Source organism: Sphaeramia orbicularis, chromosome 5, assembly GCF_902148855.1.
Source record: "Sphaeramia orbicularis chromosome 5, fSphaOr1.1, whole genome shotgun sequence".
Lineage (NCBI taxonomy): Eukaryota > Metazoa > Chordata > Actinopteri > Kurtiformes > Apogonidae > Sphaeramia > Sphaeramia orbicularis.
Genome location: NC_043961.1, coordinates 26,112,691 through 26,127,238, shown reverse-complemented (window position 1 = coordinate 26,127,238; position 14,548 = coordinate 26,112,691). Strand labels below are relative to the sequence as shown.

The window sequence follows — 14,548 nt, the reverse complement described above, 5'->3', positions numbered from 1 at the left end:
ATAGCAAATAAAGTTGTAGCCGTTGAGTTGGCAGTTGGCTTTAATGTGAAATTGTTCTGTTTGTGCTTAACCGAACCTGTGGCTACAAGTTGTGCTTCTGTATTTTTTTTAAATATTTTTTTTAATTTTTTTTTTTTTAATCACTACACGTAGCTACAGGGCACTAATTAATAGACGCCGTTATTTCTGCAGTTGGTGAGAGTCGGTGCCGCAGCATTTCTAGCCAGTGAACATATTTGGCTCCACTTACCTCTGTTCAATCGGGTTGTATTTATATTCAGACTTACTGGAGGGACGGATGAGGACGGTGTCATGACACTGAGGAGAGGTGAGTCGTTTTGGTTCAAATAGATTCTCATAAATATCTAGACTGAATGTGACGTGAAACAAGAACTCAGCAGAAAGTTGGATTGAAATACAGACGCAAAAACATCAGCCGCTTACATCTGATTTGGCTTTGAAATTAATGGGTTTTTAGAGTATTATGTTGCTTGTATATCACTTCAGTAGCTGTAGTTTGAATGTTTGTGTCTTTCAGTAAACGTGATTATCCTTGTGCTGTTGGCTGTGGCCTTCCTCATCATAGTCCAACGAAATCTCCTCAACCTCAGTGACTTTTTACACAAAGAACATCAAGGTATGTTTATCCATGTATCTGAGAACTGTGAGACATATAGTATATGCTTTTCTCACAAGTATTTGATCCTATTCACCATATCAAAGTCAATGCTGACATAATAAACTGAAGCAAGTGAAATCCCCAATGTGCTTTTGTTCAGATGCAGGGATGATCCTGCCCTTTGAGTCTGAACCGTCTCCAAACCTGAGACCGGAGTATGAGAGGAAAGGGGAAGAGATTCCTATTCTTATAACTGCTGCTGAAGAAAGACTTGGTGCTGTTGTCGCTGCCATCAACAGTGTCTACCAGAACAGTAAAGCCAATATTGTGTTCACTATAGTGACTCAGAATGACACAGTGGATCACCTGAAGTAAGATAATATAGCTTTATGTACATTATTGCTGGTATTTAACACTGCACATGACAGAAAGGACTTATTAAAAATGTAAATCCTGTTTTTGTTTTATCAACAGGACTTGGCTGAGTGATACAAGGCTGAAATATATTAAACATAAAATTGTTGTGTTCAACCCCGAGCACCTCAAAGGGAAAATACCAAAAGATTCTCTGAACCTGGAAGCTGCAAAACCAGTGAGACAACTGAATGCCCTGTCACTTTGCCAGTACAAATATTCAAGGTATTTATTGAAATGTGACACTAGCTTATGATATCTGAATTTCTTGCTTTTTCAGTTGACATTTGCCAGATTTTATCTTCCTCTTTATATACCTGAGGCAGAGAAAGCCATCTATTTGGATGATGACATTATCGTACAAGGTAAATATTTATTGAATTTCTTTGGTTACACGTTTTGGGGATCGTTTTACCGCCTCCATTCACTTGTCACATTCCGTATCTGTATTCTTTAAAATGTCCAGTCTTTTTTGAAGGGTCAATAAATTGATATTTCCTGTTTGGTCTCAGGGGATATTCAAGAGCTTTATGAAACTAACATAAAACAAGGACATGCTGCTGCCTTCTCTGATGACTGTGATTCAGCGTCTTCTAAGGGCATCGTACGGGGGGCTGGAAATCAAGTGAGCACCCCTTCCCTATAGTGTTGACTGAAATAAACCAAAAGCTGTTTATTTATAACAGTCTGTCTGGCCGAGGGTTGAATATTTTACATCGTACAAGTTTTAACAGGTAAAATCAAACACTTTAACGTTGCTAAAACTATTAGTAATTTATGTTTGTGGTGTTTTCATTCCAATAGAATAACTACATAGGATTCCTGGACTTCAAGAAGGAGTCTATCAAGAAGCTGGGGATGAGGGCCAACACATGTACCTTTAACCCCGGGGTCATTGTTGCCAACTTAACTGAATGGAAGAATCAGAACATCACCCAGCAGCTGGAGCACTGGATGGAGCTGAACACTAAGTAAGACAAGCACACAAACACAAATATGTTTTCTGTAACTGTACAAAAAATTCTAATAATGGTAACTCTTTCTCTTCCCTTTCTTTTCTCCAGGGAAGATCTGTACAGTAAGACACTGGCCGAGAGTATAACAAGCCCTCCACTCCTAATAGTTTTCTACAAACATCATTCCACCATTGACCCCATGTGGCACGTCAGGCACCTTGGTACGTAAAAGCCACTAGAAGGCCTTTACAGTTTCATTTTCAAATAATTATTAAATATAACATCCCAACAACACCAAACAGTGATGTTTGTACTGCACTTCCACAATTAAACAGCTACAGCCCATAGGATTTAAGTACAATTTCATGTGATAAAGTCCTTTCAGTTTAACTAAAAATTGTAAGACCTGTTCAGGATCCATTCCTTGTGAAGGATCCACATTTTGACGTTATAGTTACTGCTCTTTCACACCAAATTGTAGAACAACAGATGACTTTTCTTCTAATCTAAAACTGTCTTTCAGTACAAATATATAAAACAGAACTGGGAGTAGACAACAATAGCAACAGGAAATTATCTTATTTTCCAGGAACTACGGGGGCTGGAAACCGGTACTCCCTACCATTTGTAAAAGCAGCCAAACTCCTCCATTGGAACGGACACTATAAGCCCTGGGGAAGAACATCCTCATTTTCTGATGTGTGGGACAAATGGTACATCCCAGACCCAACAGGAAAATTTCATCCTGTGCGAAGACACACAGAGGACAAATAGACTGATAAACATGTTGAGAAAGCTTCACAGAGAGACCAGCCAGCCCTGTCGTAGCAGGACCACGCCTTCCTATAGCTCAGGAACTAAATACTAAGTAAGGCCTTTTGTCTTACCAGCCTTTTAAATCATTCATATTGAACTTTTGGATCATTTCATTTTCACATTCCACTACACCGACAGAGTTGTCTCATCCTATACTGTTGGACCATGCAAATTACTCCAAGTTTTATTTCTCAGAAGTAAGGTGTTTTTCAGATTACTTTGACCCGTGTTTCCTTAAACACTATCAGTGAATTGTCTAACATCATCAGCAACAGTTAACCGTAATGTAGACATGTGACAGTGTGCCAAGACCTTCTTTTGCATCCAGACTGTGATTGAAGCCACTGTGTCAAAGTAAACATTGGTGTCATTTGGTGCACATAACTAAATATTTATTTTAAAACTAAAGGATCATATATACAGCTAACTATCCTGCCTTCAAGTTAACATTTACAAACTTCATCACCACTGTACTGCAGTTATGTTACCTGTGGCGATGCCTTGACATTACCTCACTTCTGTATTTTCCTGTGGAAAAGGAATATTACCATACTTTTAATTGCACATAATCTTTGCAGACCATGTTGTTACATCTATCGAGTGGCCTGTGTTTAGGTCGGCACAAGGACATTACTATTAGGAAATACTGTTCAATTCCCTTTTCCTCTCAGTACAAACATCTAAACAGTGTTCGAATCACTCCACACCTTTTGGAGGCAGGTTATAGTACAAGCCCCAGCTTTCAATACCATAAATACTATTTTGGCATTGCCTCGCTTCTTTTGCTCAACTATTTCAGACTGGTTTTTACTGATATTACACGAATACCACTAAAACACTGCATCCCTGCAGAAATTAAGAATATGTTTGCTTAGAAATGCTTCTTGTTCCATCAGGATTTTTATGCTCCAAGGATTCACCTCGCAGGTGTAAATATTTGTCACCTTTTGTAAGTACATAATAAACTTTTTATCATACAACTGATGTAATATATATATTTTAAAAATTCTCCTTGGCTTATAATACTGAGGAATACAGTGATCAGCATATCATGCAAACCTATACCTTCAAATATTGCTGCACTTGTTTCACTTTGTCAGTTAATCAGTGCCTTTTGCTACAGTCTGTCCATCTCTTCCATTTTGTATACATGCTGTTGAGTGATTTAAGGTGCCATTGTTAGTTTCTGTATTTTCCACTAAGTCAGTGAAACCAATCATCAGTAACATGTACCATTTAAATGTGTGGTGCCCGAGGGATATTCCATCCTCGGTCTCTAGTTTTCAATGTCTTACACAACTGACCATTTCCACATTTGTCTCAAATTTTGTTTCTTAGATGTGAAATCAAAATCCTCTGCATTTCATTTCATAACCAGTTCAAATTATAAACTGGTTATAGAGAAAACCATAAAACCAGTAATGGTACATGAAACAAAACAGACACTGTAGAGAGTTTCATGTGTTTAGTCAATCTATATACATTATTCTGCATTAACATAAGGGATCACAAATAACACCTGGACATTTAAAACAGACTGTTTTGGACAGACTGTACATTTCATGTGTGAAACTGTTTTACTGCTCTTCAGAGTCCAAGAGTGAAGGAAGGCCACAAATATACATGAAACCAGTCAACTAGCAGGACAGTCTCCAAATCGACCAGTGCCTTTCATCACAAGGTGTTTCAACACATCCTGATGATACTTGTATCCATCAGGTTTGTCATGTGTTGCACAAGTTCAGTTCTGTATGTCACTGAAGAAAGCGTCACTTAAAGTCTGTGTTGAAGTCATAGGCATCGTCTGTCGTAGGAGCAGAGAGGCTGATGTCTATGGGAACAGACTGGAACTGCACCTGGGCTGGCTTCTCTGCAAACAGAAAATGACGTGTAAATGTATTGAAAAAAGCTTAAGATTTACACAAATCGTGGCACATATGGTATAGGTAGAGAACTTACTTTTGAGTGGTGGTTCGTTGGTTTCATCTACTGTAACTGACTCTTCCACAGTGTGCTCAGGCTGCAAGAACAAATGTTTCAACAATATTAATCATTGCCACAAAAAAATATTTTCCACACAAAAGGTCTCGCCAGCAGGATCAGAGTTGGATTAGAAGTCTTCATAAACAAATCAAGACTTGCGTTGTTGTCCTCATTTCCAGAGCTGGGACTACAGGCTTGATTTTAAACAGCTGTAATATCAGGAATTGTTCTAGAAAATGACATCTACCCTTACTTTGTGATTCTGGTCTTCCTCCTTGTCTGTGGATCCAGTATCAGGTTGCTCCTCAGAGATGTCACAGACCCTCAACAGGCCTGCAGTTGGACCTTGAGAAATGAAGCTTATACTGCTAGCCTGGCTGGGGAATTTAACACCTACAAAAACAACAGTTGGTCTTGGTGAATTAGTCAACTGTGCTTATTCTTTCCTGAGGTTTTAATGCACTGAGAAGGTGAGTGTACAAAAGGACTACTATTCTGCCATTGTGATTATCACTAAAAGCCGGTACCTTTCAGAGTTTCCTCGTTGCCTGTTTTAACTTTGGTCAAATCCCAGCCTTTCTGCATCTCAGCAACAACATTGTCAGACAGGTAGGCAGGGAGGCTGTGGTTCTCTGGGACCCTGCAGTGGTAGCTCAGCTTGACTCTAAAGAAACACCAAGGCACATAAATCCATCTGTGACTCAAGAGACATTGAAATATTTAACACTGTTTTCTGCTTCAGTGTTTGGATCAGAGTTGGATTAAAGTCGTCATAATAATTCACGACATGATATTGTCCTCATTTCCAAATTGATGCTCTTTCACATCTGAAAGGACTCCATTCCTTCCAGCCAATTAAAAAAAAACACTTACCCTGTCCATTCATTTAGAAAAACCATGGCCGCCTGCTCTGTGTTAGGAACTCCACCCTTCTGCAAGTAGCCACGCTTTTTAGCAAGAACTGTTAAAAATTCCAGGGAGTTTCTGAAGTCTGGGATGTTATACTGAAGCATGATCTGAAACAGTGAAGACAGATGACCTGAAAAATCTCTCCTCTAATTGCTTTTTGCTGTACCTTCTCACACTTAAAGTCATTCTGCTTCTACCTGGGTTTTATCACACTGTTTGAGCAGAGTCCTGACAGCCTCCAGCACACTCTCATTGCCCTCCTCCACTTGCAGGCTCCTCAGAGCCATAGAGGCTGGTGGGTTAGAGGGTGAGGCCACAATCCCTGGGCTGTCTATTAGCTTTACGTTGTTCAAGATGTGGACCTCCTGCATGGACCTGGTGGGTAGAGGGACAGTATACAGAGGGCAGGGAGAAATATGTCAGCAATCAGTATTCAATGTTACACATATCCCATTTATTTAAAAAAGCAATTTGGTCATTAACTACTACTTCATGCCATTTATTGTACATGTCACTTACTTTGTTATGCCTCTCTTGACACCAGCATTACAGGCAAGGAATCCCTTCATACTGTTGATTAGACTACTCTTCCCCACATTAGGAAAACCTGTTTGTTCAAGGAGATTCACAAAGAGACCAATTACAACATGATTTTAAAATATAATACAAATACAATATAATTTTAAAAGCTATGAAAACAAACAGAATTAACATAAATGTCACAAGTGAAACAGACACTCAACAAGATAAATAGCTGGAATTGATCTTAGCAGTAATGGAATGTGAACAAACTTTGTATTCCAGAGCACTGATTGTTTGTGAGGCTGTTTGAATATATATATATATATATATATATATATATATATATATATATATATATATATATCACAGTAGAGATTGAAATCCAGTAGGATTTGTAATCCTACTAGGACAGATAGGAATTTTAGTTTGTCCTAGGACAAACTGAAATAAGATAAGAAATCCTTTATTTGTCCCACAATGGGGAAATTCCAGTGTTGCAACACTCATTATAGGACAGTGCAGAAAAAGTTCACACAGAAGGTTTTAATCCTACAAGAAATTAGGATCTGAAGATTAACCCTAACCGCCCCACCCCAACCCCCCCTAACCCTAACCCTAGGACAGATAGGATTTCAGTTTGTCCTAGGACAAATTAAAATTCCTATCTGTCCTCGTAGGATTACGAATCCTACTGGATTTCAATCTCTACTGTGATATATATATATATATATTTTTTTTTTTAACAATACAATGAGATAAATAACTGATGCTTCATATAAACTAATACTCTTCAATACACAATTTACTTCAGGCATAATATCAGATTGCTTACCAACTACGCCCACTTTGAGTAAAGCTTCACTCTCTGTTTTGGAAGCATAACTTGTGAGCAGTTCAGTAAGACAGCTGTTTCCAAAGCAGGCTGCTCCTCTGGATTTGTCCAATACTGTATTGGAAGGCATGATCCTGCTTTTCTTTGTTTGCTGATGAAGATGAAACCAGAAAATAATGTAAATACAACTTCATGTCATCTACATTAATTAGGGCATTTAATTAAATCATTGAACACAATTTTTGTTTTGTTCACAAATACACATATCAGCCCTTCACAAGGCAGAGTGACTGAACTGTGTGCTTTGTTTTTATTCTTGGAGGTTATAACCAGTTATAACAGCACAAACCAAGCTGCTCAACCTTCTCAATCCTCCAAATAGCAATGATACCAAAACCGTCATGAATAAACCAAATACAAGCCATCTTATAACAGGTTTAACACAGAGGGGCAAATTTAAGATAGACATCTCATGAATATGTTGACTTAAATTAAATTACAGAAACAGTGAGGTAAACACATACAAGGAGATGTCTCTATATCAAAAGCTTATGGTTCAGACAAATATTCACCTACCAGTGTTTTGTCCTGGATGTATGTTGATGCTTTGAATGCCACAACTGGAAACTCCTGCTGTAAACACTGTATCCACCTCTCCACATTTCCCTTTGGTACCAGATCTTCATACAGAAAATACAAAAGATAAGAAAACAGATGTCCATTAAAAGTCCCATCAAAAGTACTAATCAGCCTGTGCAGCATCTCATTTCCATTTACCTATTTTATTTAAAACCAGAAGCAGTTTCTTGTTGCCGTCCCTCTGCAGCACCGCCTCCTCCAGCTGTGGACACCTACAGCCCAGTGGATCCCGAGCATCAAGGACTTCAATCACAACATCAGATGCATCAATAACCTGTGAAGATGAACATCAGATTGAGGCTTTCTAATGTACATGGTGGCTGTATTTATTTATTTATTTTTTAAATTATAAAACACTATGACAGGGTGTGTTACCTTGTTTAATTCAGAGCAAAGGAAATGTTTTGAATTCCTGTCTGGTGCAGTTTGTTGCTTTCCATTCTCATTCTATGCAAAAAGGCAAAACAATGTGAGTCAACAGACCAATATATGGCATCAGTTTGACTTCACTGTGTGTGTACATCATTTGCCTTTTACCTGTCGAGCTTTCTTGGCCTTAGGTTCTGTTCCTTTACTTGCCGCTTCCTTCTCTCTCTTCCTCTTCTGAGCACGCTCCTCTTTTTTGGCTTGTTTCTTTTTTTCTTTTTCTGCTTCAATCTGCAATATAAGCATTTGTTCAATTTGCTATGAGGGCTTAAACTGTGTGAAATTGACCTGGCTGGAGGGATAAAAGTCTGGAAGTTGCTCAACAATGCAACATCCTGACATCCAGCTTCTGCAACACTGCATTATGATGAGCTCTACAAACCTGTAGCCTCCTCTGCTCTGCCTCCCTGAGGACCTCTTCCTTGAAGGGAGCACTGCTAGGCACTCCTGGATCCTTCTTCACTCGTTTGCTTACTCCTTTTTTCTTTGCTTCTTTTCTAAGTTTTCTGTTATGCTCTCGGACCTGAAAGAGTACTCATACTTTAGATCATCCATTCTCACAGACAAGAGAGGTACTTTGCTGACTTCTTAAGTTTCATTTTAAGAACTGTAATACGAATGGATAGCTGGATGATTGTTTACTGATGAGAGAGGACAAACTAGTGTTCAAATAAATGTGCAAACTTATTTCAAAGTACATCACAAAGAACACACAATCAAAACATTTCTAATCAAATGCATCCTTTTCATTGTTACTCTTTCCAATCCTAGATAATATATCTAGTTAGAATCATTCATTTATGTGTAAATTTGCACCTCTCATGACTTAATGATAAAGTGGATAGTTTTGCATATATAAAAAGTGGTTCCCCAGAGCCCCATTACTTGTTAATATCACTGTAAACAACAAAAAAAAGAGTCGAACTGTGAATAAGAGCACCAGACCACTGCCATTTAAAGTATTCAGCCCTCAAGGTAAAGCTAAACATGTCATTTGTCGGTAGTTGATGTCGAGGTCCCACCTACCTTCTTCTGTATTTTGTAGCGTTTGGCACATGATACCCGCTTGCTTGCTTTCTTTAACTCTAAAAATAAAATGGAAAAAAACGGAAAACAGCTTTGTGTTAGTTGAACAGAAAGCTAGGAAATGCTAATGCAGATATTTTGACCGTTACCGAGGAGACGACTAGCTTCTTGAATAGCAAAACATCTTTTTCAAGAACAACAGCCACTAAACAACGTGTTGTTTATAAAATCATACATTAATGCACCTCCACTGTTAATGTTACTCACTTGGTCTCCTCATTGTGAAGCTGCTAACTTTCCAATGTGACTGAAACTCTCACACGTGGAGTAGTGAACAACTCTGATGTTTGGTCATTTCCGCTTTTGTTGAAGTCCAAACTGTTTTATATGGCGCCACCTGTCGATCGGAGGCTGCGCTTACAGTCACGGTAGGTGATGCCTACTGAAACTATATTGTAAAAAAAAAACCTGTTTCTGAGGAAGATTTACGCACACATACACACAAAAGATGTAAATATTTAATGAAATATCTTCCTTATGTCAAACTTTTCGAATGTCTTTGTTATTACCAGAGGTGGGAAGAAATGAGGTGTAAATATTATAGTATAGTACACAGTATACAGTAAACAGTATGCAGTTCAGAGTTTTTGACTTTTTACTTTTACTCCTTATATTTTAGACAAATACATACACTCACCACCTCTTTGAAGAAGTTCGTCTCGTAAGGTAGTCAGATCTGCTTTATGTGTTTTATTAGGTTGTTATTATTATTTTAAAAATAAACTATGTTAAACTGCCATCTGCAATATGTCTATATATCTGCATATCTATATGTGAAAAACAGTGTAAATAATGGAACTTAATTGGCTTAGTGCATACAAGTTCTACAAGTTAGACAAATGTTGTTATTTTCATCAGGTTAACTTGTCCTGAAACAGAAGGCGCTACTTATCCCACTACTATATTAACTTGTCAGATTCTGCACACATTAATCAAATAACACTTGCAAGAAGCAGAAGGAGACGAAGAACCAGAGGAAGAAACCGAAGAACCAGAGGAAGAAACCGAAGAAGCAGAAGAAGAAGCAACTCCTTGTCACGTGATTGGGTTGAGCATCTTTTTGGTCCATTTTGGATGGTAGCGAGAGCTCTGTGCAACCCAAGAAAATGACCAAACTGCAGTTCTTAAACGTTTTTTTGACTGAGCGTCTCATGCTTGCGGCGCAGGAGATCTACAAATCTGTCGAGGACACGATTTTGGAGTACCAGGAGGAAATAGCGATAAGAGAGCGGGAGAACGACCATCTGAGACGCAGGCTGCGAGACGCTGGAATTGAAATATGGCCAGGTTAGCTCTGCTGAAGGCTAACTGTAGCTAATGCCCTCTCAGCCCAGACCCCGGTGTGGCATTTAGTGGTGATCTGGAAATGTCTGCAATCATAAAAATCTTGACCACACAAAATTAGTTTTAGACTCTTATAGACCCATCTTAAAGCATCTTAACTCTACCCGTTAGCTTGGTGTTAGCTAGTGTTGTTGGGAAGCGGCTAGCGCATTAGCTAACCTTTGTTCGTTAGCCAGCTAGCAGGCTAGATTAGCCACTAGTTTACACCCGGATTAACATGTAGCTATGTGCCTATATTAGCGAATGTATTTTATTGGAATTTTACGATGGACACATATGTTAAGTCTCTTTCTTCTTGCCACAGTTCATGTAATTTTGAAACATCAAATCTATGATATTTTTCTCACGACTCAAAGACCGAAACTCTTTCCCAAGTAGCTAATTGTCACAGAGTAGACTATAGAAACAGCCCTACAGTTAAACTCAGCTGTGGTAAACATTTTATATGAACATTACTTGACTTTTTTCTTTTAGCTGTTTTAACAGTAAACGTATCTTCATTGTGCTATCCCTAAACAATTACAATTAAGTACGTTAAATAGGAATGTCTAGATAGTAATGGCACATTACATAGTCTTTATAAAAGTGTAACTTGCGGTACTTTTGGTTGTAGTTAACAAATCACATTTCAGAAAACTTTTCTGATTAAAGGGTATTTTCAGAAGAGACCTGCTTTTTCTGGCAGATCATGCTGCTCTGCTTTATAATGTCCTGTCAAGTTTGCCCCAAACGTTTTGAGGAAGTTTGTTTTAATATTTATGTGATTTTGTTGCGTACATCTGTGTACATAGAAGATGGTTTTTGTTTTTCTTTTTTTAATGGAGGGGACTGTGCAGTGGACATGGTGATAATTGCTACAAATGTGTTAATATTTTTTGCTGAGCTCACCCCTGTTGTGTTTTCAGATCGTCCATCTATGGCATTGTTGGATGAGGAGGATGGTGAGCATCCACGACGTGAGTGGAGTCCTAGTATGGGGCATGAAGAACGTATTCCTATTCAGATTAAGGATAAAAGAGATCTCCGCCCCAACCAAGGTGATGATCAGCTTCGTGCACATGGCTCCTGCAACACACCAGAGAATATGTTCACTCCCCCGCGTGTTGGAAATGAATATCCTCAAGATGCCCCCCATACATCCAACCTCCCTCAGACTCAAGGTGTGGAGAACAGAGAGAGGGATCCTGGATCTCGAGGCCCTTCAAGGCATGGAAAGGCAGAGACTGGAGGAAACCACAGAAGTTCATCTTCCTCAAATAGCGGTGCACAGCCTCTTGCACCTGTCAACCCAAACTGTTCGAATGAGAACAACATTGACATTATAGGGGTGGAGAATGGAGGACAGATGGTTGGTGCTAAGGGAGCTGGAAATGGAGCTAACAGAGGACAGGCATCTCACATGCGCAACCAAGCAGCTAATGCTGTAGACTGCCCCCATCAAAAATCACCCCTACAAGGGCACATGTCCTCCTTCTGCTGCAAAGTTTGTGGTGAAGCATTTAGTCACATTGGCCACTTGCATGTGCATGTACAAGTGCACACCCGGGAAAAACCATATCGTTGTGGAGTATGTGGGAAATGCTGCAGTTCATCTGGCAGGCTGCAGGAACACCAACGTAGCCACACCGGAGAAAAACCTTTCCGTTGCCAGATTTGTGGAAAGGGATTCACACAAATGGCTCACCTGAAAGTGCACATGAGGATCCATACAGGAGAGAAGCCATACAGTTGCCCAGTATGTGGCAAGTGCTTCAGCCGTTCTGACAAAATCAAAAGGCATCTCCAGACCCATAGCCGTGAGGGAACATATTTCTCAGGGCAATAGTACAAATATGTTGTTAAACAACCAAGTTTGTGAATCATATTGATGTGGGAAACTTTTCTACAAAAGCTGAAATCGCTGCCAATAAGATGAGGCTTTTTCTTCCTACCGTTGAAGACCTAGGGATTCTGGAACTCTTAGAGATTTTTTTTTTTTAATCTAACCTAATACTTCTCCATGCCATAATCCCTCAATAGAATTATATTAGCCAGTTTAGTATGTCATTTACTTAATTTTGTACTTGTCACTGAGTATTAAATCTCAAAGACACAATTTGAGTTATTAGCTAGTCTTTCTGAATAATCTAGCCTTTCCTTAGTCATATAATTAGCATGATGAAGTCTTCCACACATGCCTTGAAACTGAGACAAATTACAAAATGCAACAATGTTCAGCACGGCCACCACTTTTTTTCAACCAGTAATTTCTTGTCCTTGGGCTCAGATTTGTGTTTCAAATTTGTAAACTTAAACTATTTTGAAAACAGTATTCTAGTACTGAAAATGTAGACCAGAATGAGTGAGTGACCACTCTCAAAATACTGGACTGGACTTTCTGGCTTTGTCTAACACTGCCACTATGTTTTTTTTATAGTTAAAAAAGTATCACACAGAACCAACTAAGAACACAAGAACTGAAACAACTGCTTTAAAGACGGCAACTTGTCCGATCATGTTAGTGAGTTTTGAAGCAAAATGGCAAACTTTTTTTTTTTTTTTTTAAATTTCTCAAATATGAAGAATTGCTTCTTAATTTCATAATTGAAATGTTGTTGAATTTTTGAGTGACTGACAAAAAACAATGATTTGGAAGATGGCCATTTGAAGGTTTTTTTTTTTTTTTTTTTTTTTTTTTTTTTTTTTTTTTTTTTACATTTTCCTAATTAAATATGAGAAAAATAAAATTTATGTTTTTTCCAACTTTTTATGTGAGAATATTTAAGTTGAGAGGCTTTGAACTATCCCCATAAAATATACACAGAATGAGCCTTGACTGATAGACGAGGAGTCTGATCTGGCACTTAATTTTAGTCTTTGTTATGACTGTTCTCATCAGTGCCGTTTCATTGTTGCAAAGCTAAAAACTGCCATCTCATTTTCATTGCTTCATTTTGTTTATTGAAAAATGGAGAAATCTATTGTGAGACTACTCCACTATTTTGTGAAATGTGAGTTTTTCTGTAAAATACCACTAGTCCTGCTCGATCATGCATTTAGAAACTTTCTGGTGTCTTTGTTATGACATGCACTATGGCGTTTGTCCCAGACTGCAGATATTCACTCTAAAATGGGGCCACACAGTATTAGCTGAACCCATCTGTGGTACGTCAGGGGTCTCAATGTGCAAAGAGTCACATTCACCTGTGTTTCCATCACTCTAGTCATTTACATGTGAGGTATTTGTTTTAGATTGGCCTCAGATTATTTCTTCCAGAAGTTTTTTTATTTTTTTATTTTTTTTTTTATTAATTGAATCAAGTTCTTCCTCTGCCCACTTTGACCGACTCCTGAACAACAGACCCTACAGTAATCTTTTTCCTCTCAGGACTAGTGCTGCATTCATAACATGAGGGCCGTCCAAAAGTACAAAGTCTGACTTGAATCTGCTTTTGTATAAGTCAGAAACTCAGGGTTTGTGAGTTTCCCCATCGAATTTGTCTTTACTTATTGCAGAAATAAGTTGCAAGAGATATCTCTAGAGAAGATGAGCTAAATAAAATGTGAAAAGTGAGAACCATCAGAGTGGGTTAGAGCTCAGTTTTGCTCTGGGATGCCAAACCTGGCTAAGTCATCCCTCGACATGTGATGAATGCAGCATAAGATAACCACAGCATGTCCTCACAGCTGACCAGCAGTCCTTCTCTCCCTCCACTCAGTCTACTCTGGGACGCCTATGCTCCCCCTGCACACACACTCGACTGTACAGTGTTGTATCATCGCGCATTAAATGTTATTTTTTAATAAAGTAGCTATTGAGTTATCTGTTTTGTCTCTTGTGTAAGCAAAGCACATTATCATAATAACTTCACACTACATGAGCAACTGTAGTTGATTTAAAGGGGTCATATTTTGCTAAACCCACTTTTATTAGTCTTTGGTTTATTTATTTGTGTATTTGGATCCTAATAGTTTATAAAGTTTGAATTTAATCCTTCCAGGTGCTGTAAAGCTATCTTTATA

At 38.5% G+C, this 14,548-nt stretch overlaps 3 protein-coding genes and 1 non-coding gene across 6 annotated transcripts; 2 read left to right on the top strand and 2 right to left on the bottom strand.

Moving 5' to 3' along the window:
* The first annotated feature begins 139 nt into the window (after nt 1–139).
* Nucleotides 140–3,789, top strand: glt8d1 (glycosyltransferase 8 domain containing 1). 2 transcript variants are annotated; one of them, XM_030134566.1, is made up of 9 exons: nt 140–328; nt 539–637; nt 786–990; nt 1,094–1,211; nt 1,314–1,398; nt 1,546–1,658; nt 1,838–2,004; nt 2,098–2,210; nt 2,579–3,789. In XM_030134566.1, the coding sequence occupies exons 1-9, from the start codon at nt 313–315 to the stop codon at nt 2,761–2,763; spliced, it is 1,101 nt and encodes a 366-aa protein (XP_029990426.1). In that variant the 5' UTR covers nt 140–312; the 3' UTR covers nt 2,764–3,789. The 2 variants fall into 2 exon arrangements, with proteins under 2 accessions (XP_029990426.1, XP_029990425.1); XM_030134565.1 differs by having other exon boundaries at nt 780–990.
* A 466-nt stretch (nt 3,790–4,255) lies between these two features.
* gnl3 (G protein nucleolar 3) lies at nt 4,256–9,549 on the bottom strand. Of its 2 annotated transcripts, none has more exons than XM_030134562.1 (15): nt 9,410–9,549; nt 9,143–9,201; nt 8,499–8,639; nt 8,228–8,347; nt 8,066–8,137; nt 7,829–7,964; nt 7,632–7,731; nt 7,052–7,203; nt 6,217–6,304; nt 5,895–6,072; nt 5,662–5,804; nt 5,316–5,452; nt 5,042–5,181; nt 4,765–4,825; nt 4,256–4,675 (listed from the first exon to the last, which is right to left on the bottom strand). In XM_030134562.1, the coding sequence occupies exons 1-15, from the start codon at nt 9,420–9,422 to the stop codon at nt 4,575–4,577; spliced, it is 1,641 nt and encodes a 546-aa protein (XP_029990422.1). In that variant the 5' UTR covers nt 9,423–9,549; the 3' UTR covers nt 4,256–4,574. The 2 variants fall into 2 exon arrangements, with proteins under 2 accessions (XP_029990422.1, XP_029990421.1); XM_030134561.1 differs by having other exon boundaries at nt 7,052–7,202; nt 7,628–7,731; nt 9,410–9,548.
* LOC115420262 (small nucleolar RNA SNORA47) lies at nt 7,296–7,428 on the bottom strand. The gene has a single exon (XR_003935531.1). It is a non-coding gene; the product is annotated as a small nucleolar RNA SNORA47 (small nucleolar RNA).
* A 231-nt stretch (nt 9,550–9,780) lies between the features above and the next one.
* On the top strand, nt 9,781–14,345 carry LOC115419658 (zinc finger and SCAN domain-containing protein 22-like). Its single transcript, XM_030134567.1, has 3 exons — nt 9,781–9,785; nt 10,284–10,489; nt 11,452–14,345. The coding sequence occupies exons 2-3, from the start codon at nt 10,309–10,311 to the stop codon at nt 12,369–12,371; spliced, it is 1,101 nt and encodes a 366-aa protein (XP_029990427.1). The 5' UTR covers nt 9,781–9,785; nt 10,284–10,308; the 3' UTR covers nt 12,372–14,345.
* The last annotated feature ends 203 nt before the right edge of the window (nt 14,346–14,548 follow it).

Bases quoted from the DNA above. Each gene is read 5' to 3' on its own strand.
- LOC115419658 (XM_030134567.1), top strand. From the start codon at position 10,309: ATGACCAAACTGCAGTTCTTAAACGTTTTTTTGACTGAGCGTCTCATG. The intron at 10,490-11,451 runs GTTAGCTCTGCT...TTGTGTTTTCAG, and splicing joins TGGAATTGAAATATGGCCAG to ATCGTCCATCTATGGCATTG.
- gnl3 (XM_030134561.1), bottom strand. The intron at 7,965-8,065 runs GTAACACACCCT...TCATCTTCACAG, and splicing joins TTTGCTCTGAATTAAACAAG to GTTATTGATGCATCTGATGT. The intron at 5,453-5,661 runs GTAAGTGTTTTT...GTGTTTCTTTAG, and splicing joins TTTCTAAATGAATGGACAGG to AGTCAAGCTGAGCTACCACT.
- glt8d1 (XM_030134565.1), top strand. The intron at 1,212-1,313 runs GTGAGACAACTG...TTGCTTTTTCAG, and splicing joins ACCTGGAAGCTGCAAAACCA to TTGACATTTGCCAGATTTTA. The intron at 2,211-2,578 runs GTACGTAAAAGC...CTTATTTTCCAG, and splicing joins GTGGCACGTCAGGCACCTTG to GAACTACGGGGGCTGGAAAC.